Raw genomic sequence first — 22,698 nt, forward strand, 5'->3', positions numbered from 1 at the left:
GGTTGTTATCCCAGAAGGACTGTGACTATGTTAGCGCATTGCTTGGGAGGATCTAGGCCATCTGACACTTTCTACAGATCTTATTGACTGAATGTAAATTAACAGTTGTAAGTCACATTCTTATAAAAATGTTTATGTGTTTTTAATTATCCCATCTTTCATGTAGTCATTTAGAAAAGAAGTGAATGCTATTATAAATTTTTAAATTACACTTATCAAATGTTGAGTGAAGAAAATTTAAAATTCAGAACATAAACTTAATTGCTCTTCAACTGATCCATTGGAAAAAGCAGGGTGAGCAGAAATATAAAGGCTTTGGGGTCATATAGCTCAGGTGGATGGAGGAGCCTGGTAGGCTGTAGTCCATGGGGTCTCGAAGAGTCGGACACGACTGGGCGACTTCACTTTCACTTTTCACTTTCATGCATTGGAGAAGGAAATGGCAACCCACTCCAGTGTTCTTGCCTGGAGAATCCCAGGGACGGGAGAGCCTGGTGGGCTGCCGTCTATGGGGTTGCACAGTCGGACACGACTGAAGCGACTTAGCAGCAGCAGCTCAGGTGGACCAAAGACTGTGTCCTTCTTGAAATAAGTTGACAGAGCAATGTATAAAACATTTCAACAGTGTCAGTACTTCATATTTCTAGGAAATTATGGAACAAAGTATGAACTCTTTAGGAAGATTTATTTTCAGGGTTTCTAAAAATAGAATTTGTTGTCATTATTTAGTCGGTATGTTGTGTCCACCTCTTTTGCCACCCCATGAACTGTAGCCTGCTAAGATCCTCTCTCCATGGGATTTTCAAGAATACTGGAGTGGGTTGCCATTTCCTTTTCCAGGGGATCCTCCCAACCCATAAATCTAACCTGGGTTTCCGGTGCATCTCCTGCATTGCAGACAGATTGTTTTATCACTGAATTTTACTTTTTAAAAACAATTTCAACCTTTGTAATCAGCAGCATGTCCTCAGCTACTGAAGTTCTACAGAGACACACAGATGTGGTTACTAGCTTTGCACTGTTTGATAAATGTTGTCAAATTGCTTTTCTTTGAAGTAACTGTTCTGAGGGGGATGGGCAGAATAATGGCCCTCCATAAATGCCACATCTTACTCCCTGGAATCTGTAAGTGTATTTTCTTACACAGCAAAAGGAATTATGTGGCTGTGATTCAGTTAAAGATTTTAGGAAGAGGAGATGATTCTGTACCATGTAGGTGGCCCAATATAACCACAGGGGTCCTTATAAGAGAGAGGCAGGCTGGTGTCAGAGTTAGAGGGAGTCACAGGAGGTTGGAGTGAGGCGGGGCCAGGAGCTGAGGATGCACGCAGTCTCTAGAAGCAGGAAGAGGCCAGGTGCACAGAGACTCCAGAGGAATGCAGCACTGCCCAACCATTCAAGGATTCTGACCTTTGGAGCTATAAGAGGGCAGTGTTGTTGTTCAGTCACTAAGTCGTGTCTGACTGACTCTTTGTGACCCCATGGACTGCAGCACTCCAGGCTCCCCTGTCTTTCACTGTCTCCCAGAGTTTGCTTAGCTTCATATCCATTGAGTCGGTAATGCTATCTAATCATCACATCTTCTGCCGCTCTTTTCTCCTTTTTCCTTCAGCCTTTCCCAGCATTAAGATCCTTTCCAGTGAGTTGGCTCTTCACATCAGGTGACCAAAGTATTGGAGCTTCAGCTTCAGCATCAGTCCTTCCAATGAATATTCAGGGTTGATTTCTTTTAGGATTGATTGGTTTGATCTCCTTTCAGTCCAAGGCACTCTCAAGAGTCTTCTCTGCACCACAATTCAAAAGCATCAATTCTTTGGCGCTCAGCCTTCCTTATGGTCCAACTCTCACATCCATACATGACTACTGGAAAAACCATGACTTTGACTATACAAACCTTTGTTGGCAAAGTGATGTCTCTGCTTTTTAATATCCTGTCTAAGTTTGTCATAGCTTTCCTTCCAGGGAGCAAGTGTCTTTTAATCATGGCTGCAGTCACTGTCCACAGTTATTTTGGAGCCCAACAAAAGAAAATGTGTGACTCTTTCCACTTTTTCCCCATTTATTTGCCATGAAGTGATGGGACCAGTTGCCATGATTAGTTTTTTCAGTGTTGAATGTTAATCCAGCTTTTTCACTCTCCTTTTTCACCCTCATCAAGAGGCTCTTTAGTTCCTCTTCACTTCCTGCCATTAGTGTGGTATCATCTGCATATCTGAGGTAGTTGATGTTTCTTCCAGCAATCTTGATTGCATCTTGTATTACTCAAGAGAGCAAGTGTATTTTGTTTTAAAACAGCTAAACTTGTGGTGATGTGTTGCAACGGCAACTCATACCTTGGGAGAGTGGTTCCGTCACTCATCGACTCATGAGGGGCTGCCCTGTTCCTGGCAGTGTTCCAGACACCAGGGGTTAGTGAAGAACAAGACAGGCCAGGACCCAGCTCCCCCGAACCTAACATTTGGAGGGAGGGAGAAAAAGAGAGCCTTCTCCTGCAGTGAAAACACAGCTGTCAAACAGGAGTGCATGATGCCATGAGGAGCTGTAGAGGGGGCTGGTTTAGATGGGCCTCGGCCTCAGGGGGCCTCTGTGTCTGAGGAGGTGGCATTTAAGCTGGGGTCTGAGTGACCAAATGCAAGCAGCCATGCTGACCTCTGGAAGGACACGGGAGTACTGGGATACAGAGCTTAGGATGACAGTTCACTTGGCATCAGAGAACAGGGGGTGGTGGCCCCAGTCCCCTGCCCCCTTCCACTGGTAGAAAGTCCTCAGAGGTTCTTTCCATGCTCTTGGGAGGATGGTGATGTTTTTTGTTCTACTTGACATTACATGCAGTACCCAGTCATCCCCCATCCTCTGCTTCTTTATACAACTGCAAGGACAAGCTCACAGGCTGTTCTAAAACCAAGAGGCGACTTGGCTCTTGAATTCATTCACTAACGCTGTTACAGGGCCAAAAACATCTACTTCTGCCATCAAATCCTAAACAGGCTTTGTAATCCTGAGCAAGTAGCCTTCCTGCCAGGAGCCGACAGCAGTGTCTGCTCTTGTGGGGTGACGCAAGCTCTCTACCTATGTCTGCTGTCGCCCAGCTCTTTGCACATAGAGGAGAGAGCGTTTCTGTTGCCGGCTCCTTGTGAATAAGCAGGGACCACTAAAATTTGGTGGTCCAGGACGTCTCTGGCAGTCCAGTGGTGAAGACTCCACGCTTCCAATGCAGGGGGCACAGTTTTGATCCTTGGTCGGAGAACTAAGATCCCACATGCCTCTAAGTACCGCCAAAAGATAAAATAAATTTAAAATTTCAAAAAAATAAAATTCTCTGTCCCCTTCTGTATGTTCTTATATCCCTTGGAATCTAAGAGTTGACATGCATTTTGGCCAGTGTTTATTCCTGTCCTGTGGTTTGAACAGTGAAAAGGCAGCCTCAAAAGGGACAAAACCCACATGGAAAGGTCTTGCAGCCCTTCCTATATCTGCTGAGGTCAGAGATTTCGCTCCTGGGGACAGGGCGCTGCAGCAACCAATGCTGGCCCTGCCTTTTTCTTCTACAGCTTTTTAAAATTACAAATGGACCTATCCTATCTGGCTATTAACAGTTGTAAATTGCCCTATATACACAACTGAGGGCATTTCCCGCCTTGTGAAAGGCAGGAAAGACTGCCTCTAACAGTCTTGATTATTAATTGGGTCCTAACTTTTTTGAGCTCCCCAATATTGGGCCCCCCAGAATTAGAGGTGTACATGACCCAAGGGGCCCCCTTACTAAGCCTACCTGATCATTCAGGTTCCTGAAACTCAGAAGAGGCGCATGGAGTTTTGGGTAGAGTCCATATCACATTGTAAATATATAGGTAATGGGATCTTTTAGTTTTTCTTTGTTTTTTTAATGAACAGAATGAGGTAGTTACACTTAGGAATACCCATTCACCAAAAGAAAGGGGGGGATGGGAGGGTTAAATCATTGTGTTTTTTGATGAATGGCTTGTACACCAAAAAATAAATTGGACAAACTGGCATAGAGCTCAGTGAACATGAAATCAGCTATTAGAAGAAAGCTTGTGAACAAATTCTGAGGCAGATATGCATCTTTTGATTAATGCCCTATCAATCATCCGCACAGCTACCTTCGCTAAGTCTTGCTGTAATCATTCATGGTTGCTTTCGGAAATACTGGCAGAAACTATAGCGCTGCAAAAGCGAAATATTATTACTGATTTCTCCCCAACTTACTGTGAACAATGACTGTTTTCACCAGGTTTCTGCTCTCCTTTATTAAAGAAACACAATACAGAATGAAAGGAGGGTTCCTCCAAGCCCCGTGAAATTCTCCTAGGGTATTCTTAATGATATTCAGTCTTAAATGGGCAAGCTATTGTAATGCAAGGTTCTCTGTAGGAATAATAGTAATGTAATCCCATTGAAATTGCTTTTTATGGATTGTAGTCAAATGGGCAAAATGTGGAGTCACATTAATGAAGTGAGTATATCTTCAGCATTATTACTTAAAGTTGTTGAAATGGTTTGAATTTTGTTATTGTAATTATTATATTCTCAGTTAATGCGCTCAACGGCAATAGTAATTAACCCACCAGATTGGAAAATTTTCATGAATTGTACCTTTGACTTTGCAAGAAACCTTGATTCTTTCTGGATCTTACACAGTAGGATGGAGAAAAGATCTACATATGTATATATTTTCCCACTGAGTATTTTTTTTTTAAGGAAGAAATTTTCACGAATGCAATTACAGTGTTTCGTGCTTTTTTTTTAAAGTCATCAGCAAATTCCTCAAGAGCACTTCATTCTCTTAAGAGGACTGGATTCCTAAACTATGCTGGTGCAGAAAACAATCTGGCACTGCCCACTAGTCCAGAAATCTTTAGGTCATCGTGGGGCTTCCTCAGAACTTCCGGTAGCCTGGGAAATACTCGGGCATAATGAAGTGGTGACAGGCATTAGCATGTATAATGGACGTTAATAGACATTGAGTGCTCTTTAGCTGGAAGAGGGAGCGATGCTTTCCCATTGGAATATTGCTCCATCGAAGCTCATTGATCACCGATTTCAGCTGGGAGAGGTTAATCCATCAGCTTCTGTAACCAGACGGCACTGATGGAAATTCTTTAGGTGGCATTCTGGATGAACCAAGCTTTCCATCTTTACAAACAAATGAGTGATATGACAAGCATGGTGTTCAAAACACATTTAACCAATTGATTTTCTTTCCTCTTGTAATAAGATCTGGAGACATATGAAAGTGTGCAGGGTGAGCTGAGATGAAAAGAATTGCTCCCTGCGTGGGGACTTACAGGATGAGGAGCCGATAAAAGTCCTATAAAGCATGTAGTCACCCATTCTCTTTGTTATATAAAGTTTGTTATTGCAATAAATAGCTGTTATTGAGCTGATGCCTTTTGCTTCCGTTGTGCGGAATCTTAGGTCTGCGTATCTGTGCACATGCCCACATATGTCCCCTCTAAGCCATCACCTTTCTCTAGGAAGTTTTGAGATGTTGGTCAATCATCGTTTTCACTTTTTGATTTGAACACGCAGCCCTGATGCAACCTGGGGAGGAAAAACTAGATATAGAGGTGAGCTGGTCTCTGCATCCCATGCGAATGATGGTTTTCCCTCTATTTCCCACCTGCAGCCCTGCCCTGAGCTTCACCTACCCTTCGGCGCCCGTGTCCCTCCACATGCATCAGCAGATCCTAAGCCGACAACAGAGCTTAGGCTCAGCCTTTGGACACAGCCCTCCGCTCATCCACCCCGCCCCAACTTTCCCGACCCAGAGGCCTATTCCCGGGATCCCTACAGTTCTGAACCCCGTCCAGGTCAGCTCCGGCCCTTCCGAGTCCTCACAGGTGAGAGAGACATCTTGATGACCTGGTTTGTCTTGGGAACCACAGAGGAAAGCCATGGGGCCACATCAGCCTTGGATGCACACAGGCCATAGCATCCTCACAGCTTCCGTACCGCAGCTGTCCACCCAACCCAGGGCTCTCTGTCTTCAGGTCTGGTGACTGTGCCATGTATGTGCTCCTCAGGAAACAAGACCTTCTTCCACTAGTCATTTTATCCTTGGTGGAAAAGCTGCTTGATCTGGCTTCCCTCTGACCCTGTGTGGTCTGCTGTCCATTCAATAAACATACATCCCATGGATAGAGTAATACAGAAACTTACAATACCATGTGTAAAATAGATCGCCAGCGGGAATTTGCTGTATGACTCAGGGAACTCAAACAGGGGCTCTGTGACGATCTAGAAGGGTGGGATGGGGAGGGAGATACGAGCGAGGTTCGAGAGGGAGTGGACATGGGTGCACCTATGGCTGATTCTTGTTGATGTTTGACAGAAAACTACAAAATTCTGTAAAGCAATTATCCTTCAGTTGAAAATAAATAAAATAAACTTTTAAAATTTTTAATAAATAAAATAAACATACATCCCATGAATGGATTACTGTCTTTCAGTCCCTGTGTGCTGGACTGTTGGAGTTCATTTAAACCCAGGATTCCAGCTGTTTTCCACTAGCTTTGAAAAGCCACCAGGAGTTGGTACTCATGATTAAAAACAAGGAGACGCCTCATGAATGCCTCATGAATATCCTGAGTTTTGGGGGTTTTTTTCCAATTTTTATTTCAGTACAGTTACTTACAATGTTTCAGGTGTAAAACAAAGTGAATCCGTTTACATATATCTTTTAGATTCTTTTCCCGTAGAGGTCATTGCAGAGTACTGAGTAGAGTTCCCAGTGCTATACAGTAGGCCCTTACTAGTTCTATTTTATATATGAATGCGAGCACGCTAAGTTGTTTCACTTGTTTCAACTCTTTGCAACCCTATGGGTTGTAACCCTCCAGGCTCCTCTGTCCATGAGATTCTCTAGGCAAGCATACTGGAGTAGGTTGCTGTGCCCTCCTCCAGGGGATCTTCCTGACCCAAGGATCGAACCTGTGTCTCTTATGTCTCCTGCATTGGTAGTCAGGTTCTTTACTACTATCGCAACCTGGGAAGGCCATTTTATATACAGTAGTGTGTATATGTCAGTCAATCCCAATCTCCCAGTTTATCCCTCTACCCCCTTCCCCTTGGTAACCATAAGATTGTTTTCTACATCTGTAACTCGATTTCTGTTTGTAAATAAGTTCATTATCCTAGCTGTGAACACATTTTCTGAACTCTGCTACCTGGAAATAGGAGCCATATCTGTCATCATTCTAGTGCCAAAGAAGCCCACTAGTCTCGAGTTGTGTGTTTTGGCTGTGGTCCTGCTCGTTGATCAGAATCTAATTTTTGTCTCTGTCCCTGCCACTGTGACCTGCAGAACAAGCCCACGAGTGAGTCTGCAGTGAGCAGTACGGGGGACCTGGTGCACAACAAACGCTCCAAGATCAAACCAGATGAAGACCTCCCCAGCCCAGGGCCACGGGGCCAGCAGGTGAGGGAGGTGCCTGACTCAGGCCCCATCTAGCCTGGTGCCTTTCACAGCTTCGGCTTGTCTGCTCTGTTCTTGGCCTTGGCTGTATACACGCGTTTGACAGATGGCCAGGTCTGGAGTTTGACTCTGTTTCTCCAGCTCAGAAGCAAACACACAAAAATGCAGGCAGCTCTGTGGGGTAGATACTTGAGTTCATAGAGTAAGTGGTTGGATACATTTGTTGTTGATCAGGGATGTGAACAAACCTCAGGCTTTGGCTCTGATCTTGGGCCTGAATTACGAGTGCCTGGCTCTCAGCCCGAGCAGGGCAGACCAAGGAAATTCTCCACAATGATCATGTTCTTTCTTGTTCTTATTTTGCCACTTCCCACTGGCCAGGAGACCCTACAGAACCAGGAGGGATCCCGCCACAGCTAACCTAATCTAAGGTTACTTCAATTCTGGCTCTTTACCCAAAGTCCTGAAAGTACAAGTTTAAGTTTCAGTTTAGTCTCTGCTGTTACTGAGATCTTGAGCCTCAGTTTCAAAAATATTTAGATTATGCCCATCACCTATCTTTCAGGTTCCCTGTGCCCAATATGGAGCTCAATAAATATTAATTCAATGCCTGAGATAAGGATTGGACAAGAGTCCGGATGTGAACAGAATCTGGACCCTGAAATTGTCAGGCTGTTTTAGCCCAAACTTAAGCCCATGTTTCCTTTTCAGGGAGCACTTGAAGGATGGAATGCATGGGTGTCATGCGTTTGCTCTTACATTTTGCTAATTATACATAAACACTTGTATACAGCTTTTGCCATCTAACTGCAGGTCAGATCCTGAATTTACATACCTAATCATCTCCCAGAATTCTGGAAATTCTTTGTCTTTTCATTTCTGCAAAGCTGCCTTAGAAGCCTAGAAAAGACTATGCTGCCAAGTTTAAGATGTTGTGGCTCCTGGGCAGGGAGTGTAGCCTTGGAGACCAGAAGTTGAACCAAGGAGACATCATCCCTGTAAACATCCACAGAGTGCCTCTCACAACCTCCAATGGCAGGGAGAACACAATTAGAATTAGCAGTAAACCCTTTCCCTGAATTCCAGACTATGAGAATAAACAAATTAATATGCTGAAAAGACTTTAACTGAAAGAGAAAGACCAGTCTTTTGGGTAAAGACTACATGACCTAGTTTGATTGCTTTTCTTAAGAGATGACATCTTAGTTTTGGGGTTTTTTTTTTTCTACCTTCGTACTCAGGATAACAAAGTTTGGCCTCACCATCACACCAATATTCTGGTTTGGATTATTGTGTTTAATCACAAGTTAATGACCTCTGAAGGTGTATTGGGTAAATCTGAAAAAAAAAAAAAAAAGCACAAAAATGATTCCATCTCTGGTTTCTTCAGTTCACAAACACAGTTGTTAGACCTGGGCTCCATTTTATTTCCCCCCAAAAAACTGCATCTGGAGGAAGACAAGCCTACATCAAGTTTCTCCTATTATCCGCCCTCCTACTGTGTCTGATTTTTGTCCTCCTCTATCTCCTCTCTTCCCCCTTCCCTGCCTTTCAGGAACAGCCAGAAGGAACAACCCTGGTGAAGGAGGAAGGGGACAAAGATGAAAGCAAACAGGAGCCCGAAGTCATCTACGAGACAAACTGCCACTGGGAAGGCTGTTCTCGAGAGTTCGACACCCAGGAGCAGCTGGTGCATGTGAGCGAAGGGAGCTGGGGACCGGGCTTACCACTAGGTGACCTTTCCTGTGGGGTCAGCTCCCCTGACCCGAGCTGAGTCAGCTTTCTTAGCTAGTGGCCTGGCACACTGCAGGGGGCTTTATGACTCTCTGAGAAGAAAGAAAACTCTGAGCCATGGTGCTTGACCTGTTCAGTCAGCTAAAGCTTAGTGTAAAATTCAATAAAGTCTTCAATACAGTGTAATGACTCTGATCCTGTAAGGCAGAAAACACTATTTTGAGTTAGCGACTTTGATGGTTATTGAGTCATAGTAAGCTGGACATGAATTATTATTAACCTTTTAACCAAGTTTGATTTCAGCCAAGTCCCAGTAACAATACAAAAAAAAAAAAAATCGGAGAGGTGGGGAAAGTTCTTTTTTTCCTTTCTGCCTTACTGTCCCTCACCCTCACCACCTCAGGACTCTGCCATTATTTTAGACAGCAGTTAGCATTCTCTATGAGAAGTAGGTAATGGTTCAGGATAAGCACAGTTTCTTGGCTTGAAGCTAATTCTTGCAGGCCCATACTTATTAGAAAAAGTGATATGTATTTTAAAATGTGTATAGTGATATATATTTTGGAAACTGCAGTGTGGTCAGATTGAGAACCTCACCTTCTCTTCCCACACCAGATTCAGAAGTCTTTGCTTTGCTCCCCTGCCTGTTATTTCAGAAAATGCAGGGCACCCCACCCCCACCCCCACCCCAACACACACACACACACACACACACACACACACACACATACTTGATTAGCCCTGTGTCCTCAGCTGGTGCTTCATCTTTGTTGGGTACTTTCTCAGACCAGTGGAGTCTCCCTGGCAAATGGGACCAGGAATAGCTGAGATGGAAGGGCATTTAGATAATCAGGGATGAAACAATGTCAAAGCACAGGGCTGCATTAAGGCATTAAGGATGGTTTGCTATGTGGAACCCTTTCGTAAGCTTTAAATACGACAGAAAATCTGATGGAGTAGCTTTCTTTGGGATCCCCTCCTCTCCCTTCCCCTGTCACTCAGACATACCACACACATACCCACTCCATTCTCTTTTACACTTTTTATTTTCAGACGACTCCTTTCACTTGATAACTCTCCTCCATTGAAAATCTGTGCTGTGTGTGCTGTACTGTGTCCAGTCGCTCAGCCCAGTCATGTCCGATTCTTTGTGACTCGTGGGCTACAGCCCACCAGGCCCCTCTGTCCGTGGAATTTTCCAGACAAGAATACTAGAGTGGGTTGCCATTTCCTACTCCAGGGCATCTTCCAAACTCAGGGATTGAATCCGTGTCCCTTGCATCTCCTGCTTTGGCAGGCGGATTCTTTACCACTGCACCACTTGGGAAGCCCGTTAAAACACTAAGATTATACAATTCCTGACACACCCTCCATGTTTCATATGCTGCGTGCGTGGGCTTTTTTTTTTTTTTTTTTTGAGTATAGTTGCTTTACAATATTGCGACAGTTTCTGCTGAATCAGCTATATGAATACATATATCCCCTCTTTTTTGGATTTCCTTTCCATTTAGGTCAGCACAGAGCACTAAGTAGAGTTCCCTGTGCTAAACAGTAGGTTTTATACATAGTGATGTATATATGTCAATTGCTTGGGCTTTTGATGAGTGTCTTCCGTACCCTGGCCCATCTGCTAATATATGCACATGCTGCAGTTACATTATTATTATTATTACTGAAAGTCACTCAGTCGTGTCCAACTCTTTACGATCCCATGGATGATACAGTCCATGGAATTCTCCAGGCCAGAATACTGTAGTGGGTAGCCTTTTCCTTCTCCAGGGGATCTTCCCAACCCAGGGATCAAACCCAGGTCTCCTGCATTGCAGATGGATTCTTTACCATTTGACCCACAAGGGAAGCCCGAGAATACTGGAGTGGGTAGCCTTTTCCTTCTCCAGGGGATCTTCCCAACCCAGGGATCAAACCCAGGTCTCCTGCATTGCAGGTGGATTCTTTACAAACTGAGCTATCAGCAGTTACATTATAGGGTCAAATACATGGTTTACCAGGTTTTAAAGTCCATCATATACAGAACATTTTGAGAGTTTAACATGACATCTGGGTCCCTCCTCCCCATTTCTTTTTAAATTATGTTTCCTTGTAATAGGATAGAGAGAATTCTAGATTTCTTCAAGCCAGCAAGAAACTAAAAGTCAAATGTTTTTAATTAGGGTGTATTTCCAGATTTTTCCATGAACTTAATTTGATTCCTGCTCTTTAATTTGATGCAAGCGTTATTTTTAAGCCAAGCCTGACTTAATGGCCTTTTATTCTTGCTGACTGTTTTAATAGAAACCACAGACATTGTAACACTAAAGAAGAAAAAAAGTTTGGAATTTTTCTTTTAATATGGGGAAATAATCCCAAAGAGGGGAAGAGGCCAAGAATACCCTCAGTGATAGAGTGAGTGAACAGCGTACTTGGGAAGAACTATTTGTACAAAACCTGTCGTCATAAACGAGCTGTTGGCAGCGCTGCTTGCCCTTTAAAACGTCCTTCTGAGAGAGGACTCAGTCTCATGGTGCCTTTTCTGTGGACAAGTCATTTTTCCAAGGACTACCCTGATTTTGGTCCAGCTGCTATCAAATGGGAAAGGCAATAGGGGTGTATTCTAAGTCTACATTTAAAAGGAACCGTGTTCTTCATTAGAGGCTGGTTTTAATGTAACATTTTTGGGTTGTGGTGATACCTGCATATTCTCCATGCCTTCTGTGTCACAGGAAAGTTTTTGAAAGACAGTGGATATCACAGATACTTCTATCTAATCTCACACAAGGTTTTACGTAGGAAAGATGCTTTAACAGAGAGTTCTGAGTAGTTTTAAGGCAAGGCTGCTTCACCAATCAACTAAACGGCCACCATGATCTGTTTTATTATTACAGCCAGGGAGTGAATGACACACGCAGGGACACTTTTTAATTTCAAATCGGCAAGAAGAAATTTGTGTCAGGATTAGGAGACTACCCAGTATATATTCGCTTTGTGATATTAGTTTTAGTCTGAGATTAATTATAGGAGTTCAGGAAACTTAGCTAAGTGAAATTAACATTTTTAACTTACAAAAACATAAATAAGGATGCTGGTTTAATACCACTTCTTCCATACCTTTTTACTTGTTATCTGGCGTGCGGAAATTCCAAACTTGTATGTTCAAATTGATTTTCCTTCGCATGGCAGGCATAATAAGTGCCTTCCTGCTCATGGTGAATCTGATAACGTCAGCAGTGGCCTGGTGTATTATTTTTTTTGTCAATGGAATGAGTAGCTAGTTCAAGTCCACCTAATTACTTGGGTGGCAGTCAGACCAAAAAGCAGTGGCAGAACCCAGTTTTATAGGGGCAGAAGGAAGTATGAACTGTGTGCGTTCCTGCGACTCTCCTTGGAGAGAGGACATTTTGTGAATTAGTTGAATTTTCATGCTCCCGACAACCAAGAGGCAAGGTGTTAAACCATTCTGAGGCCCTGCCTTATTTATAGCCATGACCCATTCTTTTTCCCCCTCTTACAGTTAATAGAAAGATTCATGATTCTTCATGGTTGTCTATCTAGTGTCTGACAGTCCCGACTGCCTGCGAAAGCAAGTCACTATCTATAATTGATATCCTCCCGTGGAATAGGGTGCTGGCTGCAATTGAAGGGCTTTGCTGAAAGCTCTTAAATCCTGACAAGTTCTCCCCTTGTTCTGGTTCAGTCGCTGAGCTGCACGGTTGGAATTCCAGAGTCATTTGAACTTGGTGCAGAAGGGAGACATGTGTTTCACATTAGCAAATCACAGAGTTGAAGAGGAGAATTAGGGACTCAGCCGACGCTGCCCACCAGGTCGTCTCGTTTTCAGTGTACTGCACTCCGTGTTCTCTTGAAAAGATGACCCCGGTCCATTACTGTCCGAACAGATGGGCTGAATATTGCCTTTGCCTTCCCTTCTCCTTTATTTCAAGCCCCTGTCCGTCTCCCACGGTGTGTTGATTCCAGGTTTGCTGTGAGGTCTTTATCACTGGGATGTTTAATTAATTTCTCTTCTCAGCAAGATAATTATAATTGGGCTCCATGACTCTCCAGCTAGTATTAAATTTGTCATAAATTTACTTCTATGCCCAGAAGCTAAGAAGATAGACGTATTTTTTTGTTAGCTGGTTTTTAGTGTACTTTGTTCCCTTCTTAGTTAAAATAGGAAGAACACAGTAAGAAGGACATAGAGTACAAAAATTAATTTAGAGTACTTTTGATTAAGACCAAATTTACTAATGATTTGCCAAGATGCCAGCATTTTCTCTTACCTTGACATGTGAAGACACATATTCTAACATCTCAAAATAATGTGAAAAGTTCACACTTCCCCTTTAATCTCAGATGAATTAATTCTCTTTTTGCTGTTGTGCATTATATATTCCAAAACACATTAATCTTACATGTTTCTGAAAGTTGTAGAATATTGGTTCACAGCATGTGGTTTTTGTTTTGGTTTGGTTTTAGTTTTTTCACTGTGTAAAACAACTCAAATTCTATCTGCTGGCCTGGGTTCTCGAAGAGATGAGAGAGGCATCCAAAACTTCCTAAGACCCATTTCCCTCTTGTGTTAATTCTGTCCTGAAAGACAGTTCCAGCTTTGGCTCTTGAACAATGGAAAAATATCCAATATGCGTTGCCTGCTGCCTAATAGTCTCAGGTTGTTTGCTTCTGAATGGCGTTGTGTGTGCCACTGATGCTTTGAGAGGCTTTTTAAGAAGAAGGAAAGGGAATATCTGTGAAGGACGAAGAACGTGTGCCTTGGTATGAGTCACCACTGTCAGGCATCCAGTTGTGCTTAAAAATATCACTGGTGGAATCCAGAAGAATAAAGACAATATAATCATCAGAACTAATGCCCACCTGTTTGCTCGATCACCGCCATTCCCTTAACTTCTATTTCACCCCTCCAACCAGTTCTTTTCCATTTAAAGAATAATACATATAATATTTGTTCAAAGGTCTTAAAAAGATCAAATTATTTTTTAACAGTTGTATTCCCCACGCTGATCCCCCCAGAATAATCCTGCAGGGAGAGCCTTGGCAGTTACACCGTGGGGGCTCCTGTCTCCTGCCTGGGAGATCGAACAGCAGAGAATGTGAGAGGTGTTTGTATTAGCCCCCTAGCTTCATCTGGGTGGCATGTATGTCACTGCACTCCTTCATTTGTATCTTTTAAGCATGGTGTCAAAAATGCACCGTTTTATACGATGATTAGCCACCTACTTGGATTTTAAATGCTTTCATATGCTGCAAATTTTGATCTTTAAAAGCTTGCTGAAGTTTTCTTTATCAGAAGAACACAGCTATAATCACCTTTGCTGCCATTGGAACACAAATTCTATACATCAGCAGCATGAAAATGCAAGACTTTCTTCTTAATATCATAGAGATGTAGATATAAAGGAAGCACATCTAATCTGTAAAGAATTGATGCATCTGTAGAAACACCAGGAAGAGTTACGATGTGGTGAAGACATTATTTTCATATTAATACAATGTTCCCAAATTTGCATTTTAAATATTTTCCAGCTAATTTTGATCCCTTTGCTAAAGTTGCATTGTATATCTTTACCTAAGAGAAAATTGAATTTAGGATGTGATCAGGGTCTCTGATAAGAGACAGAAATTAGTTTTGTGTGCACATAAAACCTCAAATGAACGAGTGAAGATTTTGATCTTATTTTCTCTACATGGAGTTGCTAGTTAATTTAGTTACTCTAATTATTTGGAAATACTGCATGGAAAATGTAGACGAAGAGCTACCAACTTCAAAGTCATCCTTCGACAATCATGCCCCAAGGGTCACATTCTTTTTAGAGTTACTGCCTAAATTGCACCTGCAGAAATTGTTCCCATAAAGACACTCAGATTATACCGAGTAGGGGGCATAGAGGGCTGTGTGGTCCACCAGTGAGAGCCCCCTGGGGCCAGCGGAATTCTGAGTGGCAGCCCCATCTCTGCCCTGACCCTTGAGGTGACCTCCCTGGAACCATTTGACCCCTTAGAACGTTATTTTCTCACTTATCATACTGTGAAACAGCCGTGAAAATAAGTGCTGTCCCCCATGTCCAAGGCCAAACAGAGATCACATGCAGCAGCCCTAATGAGAAACAGACAGAGGGTCTCAAAGAGGTTACACGTCTCTTTGTTTTATGTATGTGTGTGTTTTGCAGGGTGGCATGGGGGAGGGGTGAGGAGTGGTGCCATTGGGTTTTGTGGCTTCCACATATTAGCTCTAAGGCTTATTTTATATTCATTGTTCCTGAGCTGAGATGTGCACTTGACTGAAGCTAGAAACCCCATTCTCTTCCTCCGTTGTGGATCTGACAGATGGGACTTCCTGAGATAGTTCACCTCCCCCAGCCTCGGTTGTTTTCGTAAAAGCAAATGAAGGATTCTGATTGGATAGTCCTTAAAATAAGGATGGCAGACAGGTTTAACTTCAGATACCAACTTACTGGCTGGCAGCCACCTGTGATCTTGAGCTGTGCTCTTCCACACTTTCCTGGGGTGCTGAGCTGTGCTCTCCCCCACACTGAGTTGGGGAAGTAGGGGGTAAGGAAGTATAGCCTGCCACGGATGAGGTTTCACAGGAGGCAGGTACTCACCATCTGTTTCCCAGGGTCTTTGCCATCTCTGTAGTTAAGTCCCCTCCAGAATAATTGTAGTTAATTTTTCTAAGGGTGGTATATTAATTACTTGAGTAATTATTGAATTATTAAAGTTTCCCCTTTACTAATGTGCCTTAGGCCACGAATGAAGAATAGCAAATCCATATTTTGAATAAGATATAACTGGTGTCAAATAATTTCTTAGTTGCTTTCTTAAATTTGTCCAGCCATTTTATACCTCCTGAAATAGTTCATCAAAACCTTTATCCAAATAAGTGTTTCTGCCATTTGGAAAGGATTTTCCTATCGAAAGCTTTTTGACCAGTTCTGAATGATACTTTAGGTGAGATTCTGGATTCTGCCAGTAATTGGTCCCCTGGGACTCTGTGTATGGACTCAGTTTATACAGGAAAAGATGATGTCACTTTGGGCTGGGCTGCCTACCTTGCTAAAGTTTACTTGCAGATTTTGCTGAAATCCTCTTGTTTGTCAGAAAAAGTACGCGCTGACAAACAGCAGCTCAAGTAGAGGGCCTGGGCACAGCCTTCTTGCTGCCCACTGCCCCAGCTTTGCGGTGGGCACCTTGCCAGCAGGACTCGGGCCGAACCTTCCTGGAATGGTCCTTCTCATTGGGAGGGGGAGACAAGGAAACATAAAAGCATAGTAAACAATGTAAGGTTAGACATAATGAAGCCGTAGAGTGTTGTTGTGATTCTAGGGTCTCAGAAGAAGATTAAGGGTATAAGGATATCTAGAAAGGCTTCTGGGAAATTTTGGAAATACAGTTAAGGTCAACGTGAAGCAGACCATATGTGGAGGTCAGCTTTTGAGATAATGGTGATCATGGTGATGATGGTGGTGAAGATGCTGGTGATGATGGTGAGGATGAGGATGATGGTGGTGATTTTGTAAGAATAAACAGCACCGTATCTGCTAGGAAACTTTGGCTGACCACTTTTCTGCTACACTACAATGTGGGTTTGAAAGCTGACAGGCCTGGCTTCAAAGCCTGCTCTCCACTCCAGCCATGTTACACTCCTTCTCTGTGAAACAAGAATAATAATAGTATTTACTTCATAAAACAGTTGGGGAAATTAGCTTAAAATTAGACTCAATAAAATGTTAGTGATTCTCCATACCACCAAAGTGAAGTGTGAAGATATTTACTGGCTGCTAAGTGGGTACACATTGCCCATAAAAATGTGGTTTAGGCTGGTATTTGGGCAGTGTTTACATTGGTATATCATCATGAAATGAATAACTGCATAAAGATACTGACCGGGGCTCCAGTTCATGAAACCTCGGAGAGAAGGGCTGGAGAAGTGGGTCCCTTCCTCGTACTCCAGATCCCTCACTGGACTTGCTTGCTCTATGTTGAGATTCACAGCCTCATCCTGTTACGTGTTCATCTGTGCTGACATCCTTCTGAAAGTTCTCCTTAATGGTTGCCCTAAACCGAGGCTTCTCAACTTGAGCACGTCTCAACTCTCTGGGGGCAGAGGGTTCTTTGTGGTGAGGTCTCTCTTGTTCCTTGGAGGCCTGTTCACAGCATTGCTGACCTCTGCCCAGTAGATTCGAGGAGTGCCCATGCCCTATGGTGACAACCAAAAATGCCTCCAGACGTTGTCAAATGTTCCCTGGGAGTGGGAGGATCACCCCTCTACTGCCCTAATCTTTCCTCTTGCAGTGTGGGAAGAAAAGAAAACAGCAAAACAAAAAAAGTATATTTGTGATTAAAGATAATTTTTCTCCTGTTTAAATGGACTTTAGGACAGTGGTTCCCAACCTTTTTGGTACCAAGGACAAGTTTCATGGAAGACACAGACTGGGGAGCAGGGGAAGGCTCAGGTGGTAATGTGAGCCATGGGGAGCAAGCCATGGGGAGCAGCAAACAAAGCTTCTCTTGCTTGCCCACCATTGTGCTCCTCCCAGTGTGCAGCCTGGCTCCTAATTGGGGAGCCCTGCTTTAGGATGTTTGGATTAAAAATAAAAGATAATCTCATTAAATAGTCTTCAGCAAAAGGCGATTATATTTGTATTACATATATATACTATTTATGGACATTATATATTACATTTATATATATTCTGTGTGTATATACACTCATGTGTGTGCACATATGGGTATATGTTGTATGTTGTGCATAAATTGGCAGAATTTTATTTTAACACCACATTTGCTAAGGTTAGGCACACTCAGTAGTTCTCAGTCCCCAAACCAGCCAAGCCCTTTGTCTTAGTGGAGAAATTCCATCACTATTTTTTTTTTTTTCTTGCAGACTGAAGGAAGTCATTCAGACTTCAGCTTCTGAGATCATGGCAAGCAGGGTTGGAGATCAGGCTCCCACTTTGACATAAAACAGAGCTCCAGGAACAGAAAGCAATTTTCTAGTGCAAGGAGTTTTTGAAGATTCAGAGACATTTACGTTTTTCTGAGATTAGCTAAATACTGCCACAGATAGATTTTCTTTTTCATTTCTAGAACGATTAATGTTAGCACGAGAAGAGAATTGTAAGTGGCATATCCTTAAAAGACTATGCTTAGGCCAAGGCCTTAAACTTAAGCCACCCTCACCTCCCCACCCCTGCCAGTTACCAGTAAAACTAGCATTCACCAGTGAGTGGGGTGTGAAGGGAGTACTGGATGGTATGTTGGATATTTACTTTTTTTATCCCCAGAAGATCCCCTGGAGAAGGAAATGGCAACCTACTCCAGTATTCTTGCCTGGGAAATCCCATGGACAGAGGAACCTGGCAGGCTACAGTCCATAGGGTTGCAAAGAGTCAGACAGGACTTAGCAACTGAGCACGCACCCACTACCAAAAAACTGTTTCTGATTTTAAGTTACTCTACAACTTTAATCCTCAGTTTATCATCAGTAAAGTGGAGACAATAATATCTATCTTATTTTCCTCACAGAGTTTTTTAATTTTTTATTTGTAAGGATAGAATGAGATCATATGATGGAAGTACTTTTGTAAACTCTAAAGCATTTTTCAAATATAAGGAAGAATAAAACCCAGAAGTAGCAATAAAAAAGCCTAACTAACTGAAGAATGGAGAGATTAAGATTTCTTATTAGGATAAGAAAAGAATGTATAAACATGTTGGTAATTTGGTTGTGCCCCTCACCTCTGCAGGCTGTTACCAGCTGCAATGCATCTTTCCCATGTAGTGGCCACTACACAAATTTCAGGCTTAGCACTGAGAAGACAAAAGCTTCATGCAAGTTAGACTTATGGACTTGGCGTTGGGAACCTGAGACACTCATCTTTCTAAATCTATCCCTTTAAGTTAGGAGAACATACAGGGCAGGCCGTTCAGGAAGAGACAGGGCCAGCTATTGGGAAGACAGAGCAGTGGGAAAGCAAGTCAAGTGAAGGGACAGAAGAAGGACTGAGAGAAATGTCTAGAATGGAAGTCAGACAGCTCATCTAGCAGTCAGGTCACCTATGAAATGGTGCTTGAAATATTATCTTGAAAAAGCAAGTGGATTTAAAAAGGGAAAGACCATTTTGGGGAGGAGCTGGAGCGTCCATGTGGAAAAGACAGCAGAAAGAAGTTAATGGGTGCAGAAAGTATGGGAGAATTTTACCTAGGAGTGGCTTATATAAGGATGGACATTTCTTGTCGTATACACAAAATGACTCATTCTGTGCTTTGGGACTGAGGAATGGTAAGTAATGCAGTGATGATAGAACCAGAGTGTGTCTGGAAGGAGAAAGGTAGTGGGAAGTAAGGTTATGGAGTGGAGAAGCAACACTTCATGGACGACCTGACTGCTAGATGAGCCATCTGGCTTCTATTCTAGATGGAGTAAGGAGAATTGATATTTCTGATAAGAAAGCTTGAGCCAGCATGAGCTTTGAAAAGATGAGGGCTGAATTTTGCAAAGCTGTGTTGAAGAAGACAGGAGTAGGGTAGGGGCAGAGCTGGAACCAAGACTTTGAATTGGGAATTATTTTTTAAAACTTGGGAGGAGAGTTCGGAGATATTTCAGGGTTTTCGCAGCTAACATGGACATTGTAGAAGTTGTTCAGGGAGAAGTTTGAAGTTTCCAGTTGCCAACTGGGCACCTGGGAGGTGACTCATGGAATCCCTGTCTCTTTTGTGAGTGGCCCGGTCTCATTACTTACAGCACCCAAAATCCTGTTGTCTCTACTTAAAGTAGATTGATCAGTGTTGGTAGAGTGATCTCTGATCACTTTTGGAAGATGCTTGCTTTGGTGCTAGTCAAAGTTTAACACCCAAGTAGTGATAGTGACTCGGAGAAGGCAATGGCAACCCCACTCCAGTCCTCTTGCCTGGAAAATCCCATGGACAGAGGAGCCTGGTCGGCTGCAGTCCATGGGGTCGCTAAGAGTCGGACAGGACTGAGCGACTTCACTTTCACTTTTCACTTTCATGCACTGGAGAAGGAAATGGCAACCCACTCCAGTGTTCTTGCCTGGAGAATCCCAGGGACGGGGGAGCCTGGTGGGATGCCGTCTATGGGGTCGCACAGAGTCGGACACGACTGAAGCGACTTAGCAGCAGCAGCAGTAATAGTGACTACTACCAGTTTTCTTTGTTTTGTTTCTCTGCTCTGCCTTATTTTCTAGTTATGGATACATGATCTCAAGTTCTGGAAATGTCTTTCAAGTCAGGAAAAGAAAACTGTGTACCTGCCCTCTTCTGTCTGCTTTACAGGATTTGGGGGTGGGGAGGTCTCTTGACACACCTGGCCCAACCCCATCTCACCTGTGTGGTTTATTGGGTGTTAGCTTCATGTATCAGCACTTGTGGGTGGTTCGCCCCAAGAAGCCACACTTTCTCTCCAGGACAAGCAGGAGAATCTTGGCTCAGGAAGAGCAGGTCTGCCCCAGAATCCTTCCAGGGGGCAGTGAAAGTGTTCGGGCCTCCCTCTCCTGGACAAGTAGGCCAGAGATGGTGCAGTTCCTACTGGCCAGATAAAGCAGTCAAACAAACTGCAAAGAAAACACTGTTCTGGCTGTATTCTCTTGGTGTTCAGTGGAGATAACTTCGCTGTAGTCTCAGTACTGAGTCATTTGGCTTCTGGCAGGACCTTTAATTGTTAAAATGCAGATTTTTTTTTTTTTTTCTTGATCAAGAGGGGATTATTCTAGTTATCAGTCCAGAGCATCTTATTTCAAGATGAAAAGCCTTTACGGAATTACAGATGCCAACGTTTGTACAAAGCTTTTCAGCGACTGACAACTCAAAGAGAAAGTATGATTTATTAGCCTATAATGGCTAACCCTGAGCGATGGTCTAGGTCCTCCCGATTTGTGAAATTGTTTAATATGAACTGCCTTTTTATGCCGCTCAAGCCCCAGGTGACTCAAATAAATGTAGAGTCTCCATTACACGATCTGTTATGGGAGAGGGAAAGAGGGGGAGGGGGTGCAAAAGGAGAAAAGTGGCTTTCTAAAATCCATCTTGGTGGTGCCTTTTACAGTAGTTTGGCTGATAAGCCGGCAGAGGAAAGATTAATAACGAGGCTTTTTGCTATCAGTACCTGCCTGTCGATTCTCTGTAACAGGCCTGTCTGTTCAGCATGGAAATTATTGATTAAATAAAAATTGCTATTAGATTGTGATGTGATCCATAATCACAAACAATGGTGGACATTCCTCTTTTAGATCCTCAGCCATGCATCAAGTTGTTTCTTTTTTTCCTCCTTGCCGTAATTTATAGTGCGGTGACACTTGAGCTCATTAGGACTAGCCTTTCTGCTGAGAGGCAGGAGAGCACGGGCATGCGCAGTTCAGCCTAGCCAGAGGGGTGAGGAGACTGCAAGGACCAATCTGGTTGCGAGCCCAGCGAGTTCATCCACTGAGTGGCAGCAGGGTTGTCTTTTAAAAAAAAAAAAGTGTTAAAATACACGTAACGTAAAATTTATCATTTGGCCACTTTATTTTTTCTAGTTTTCCTGAGGGATGATGGAAGAATAAAATTGTGTGTGTTTAAAGCATGCGTGCGTATGTGCATGCTAAGCCTCTTCAGTCGTGTCCAATTCTTTGTGACCCTATGGACCATAGCCCACCAGGCTCCTCTGTCCACAGAGTTCTCCAGGCAAGAATATTGCAGTGGCTTGCGGTGCCCTCCTCCAGGAATGTTTAAAACATATGATGTGGTAATTTGATATACATATATGTTATGAAATGATTAACAGAGTCAAGTTAATTAGCACATCTATGACCTCCATTGCCTTTTATTGTGCTGTGATGAGACCACAGACCCTGGCAACAAGATTAATACTGTCTCTATGAGCTTCACTTTACTTTTTATTTTTTTAGATTCCACATACAAGTGACACCATACAGTATTTGCCTATCTCTGTTGACTTATTTCACATAGCCTAATGCCCTCCAGGTTCACCCATCTTGTCACAATGGCAGAATTTTCTGTTTTAATGGCTGAATAATATTCCTTTTTTTTTTTTTTGGAGACGCCTTACTATTGTCCACGATGGCAGTACCACATTTCCACCAACAGTTCCTTGCTCTCCCTGTTCAGCACCAGGGTTCTCTTTTCTCTCCATCCTTGCCAACATTTGTTGTCTCTTGTCTTTTTGATAATAGCCATTTTAACAGGTGTGAGGTGATATCTCATTGTGATTTTGATTTGCATTTCCCAATGATTAGTGATGCTGAATATTTCTTAATGTACCTGTTGGCCATTTGTATATCTTCTTTGGAAAACTGTTTATTTAGATCTTTTTAATTTGGACTATTTGGGGATCTTTTTTTTTTTTGCTATCAACTTGGATGACTTACTTAGATATTTTGGATATTAATCCCTTATCAGACATATTGTTTGCAGATAATTTATCCCACTCAGCAGATTGCTTTTTCATTTTGTTTCCTTTGCTGTACAGAGCTTTTTGGTTTGATATGCTCCCA

The 22,698-nt window shown here is 42.9% G+C and overlaps 1 protein-coding gene across 7 annotated transcripts in view; it reads left to right on the forward strand.

The window, feature by feature from the left end:
• The window catches only part of GLI3 (GLI family zinc finger 3), a 318,757-nt gene that overhangs the window by 233,284 nt on the left and 62,775 nt on the right, over window positions 1–22,698 (forward strand). For all 7 annotated transcript variants that reach the window (XM_025291389.2, XM_025291388.2, XM_025291391.2 and 4 more), the window contains 3 exons: window positions 5,651–5,864; window positions 7,328–7,441; window positions 8,994–9,134. In XM_025291389.2, the coding sequence (XP_025147174.1) occupies window positions 5,651–5,864; window positions 7,328–7,441; window positions 8,994–9,134 (469 nt within the window). The remainder of the gene's footprint in view (window positions 1–5,650; window positions 5,865–7,327; window positions 7,442–8,993; window positions 9,135–22,698) is intronic.

The sequence above is a fragment of the Bubalus bubalis genome, chromosome 8 (genome assembly GCF_019923935.1).
Source record: "Bubalus bubalis isolate 160015118507 breed Murrah chromosome 8, NDDB_SH_1, whole genome shotgun sequence".
NCBI lineage: Eukaryota > Metazoa > Chordata > Mammalia > Artiodactyla > Bovidae > Bubalus > Bubalus bubalis.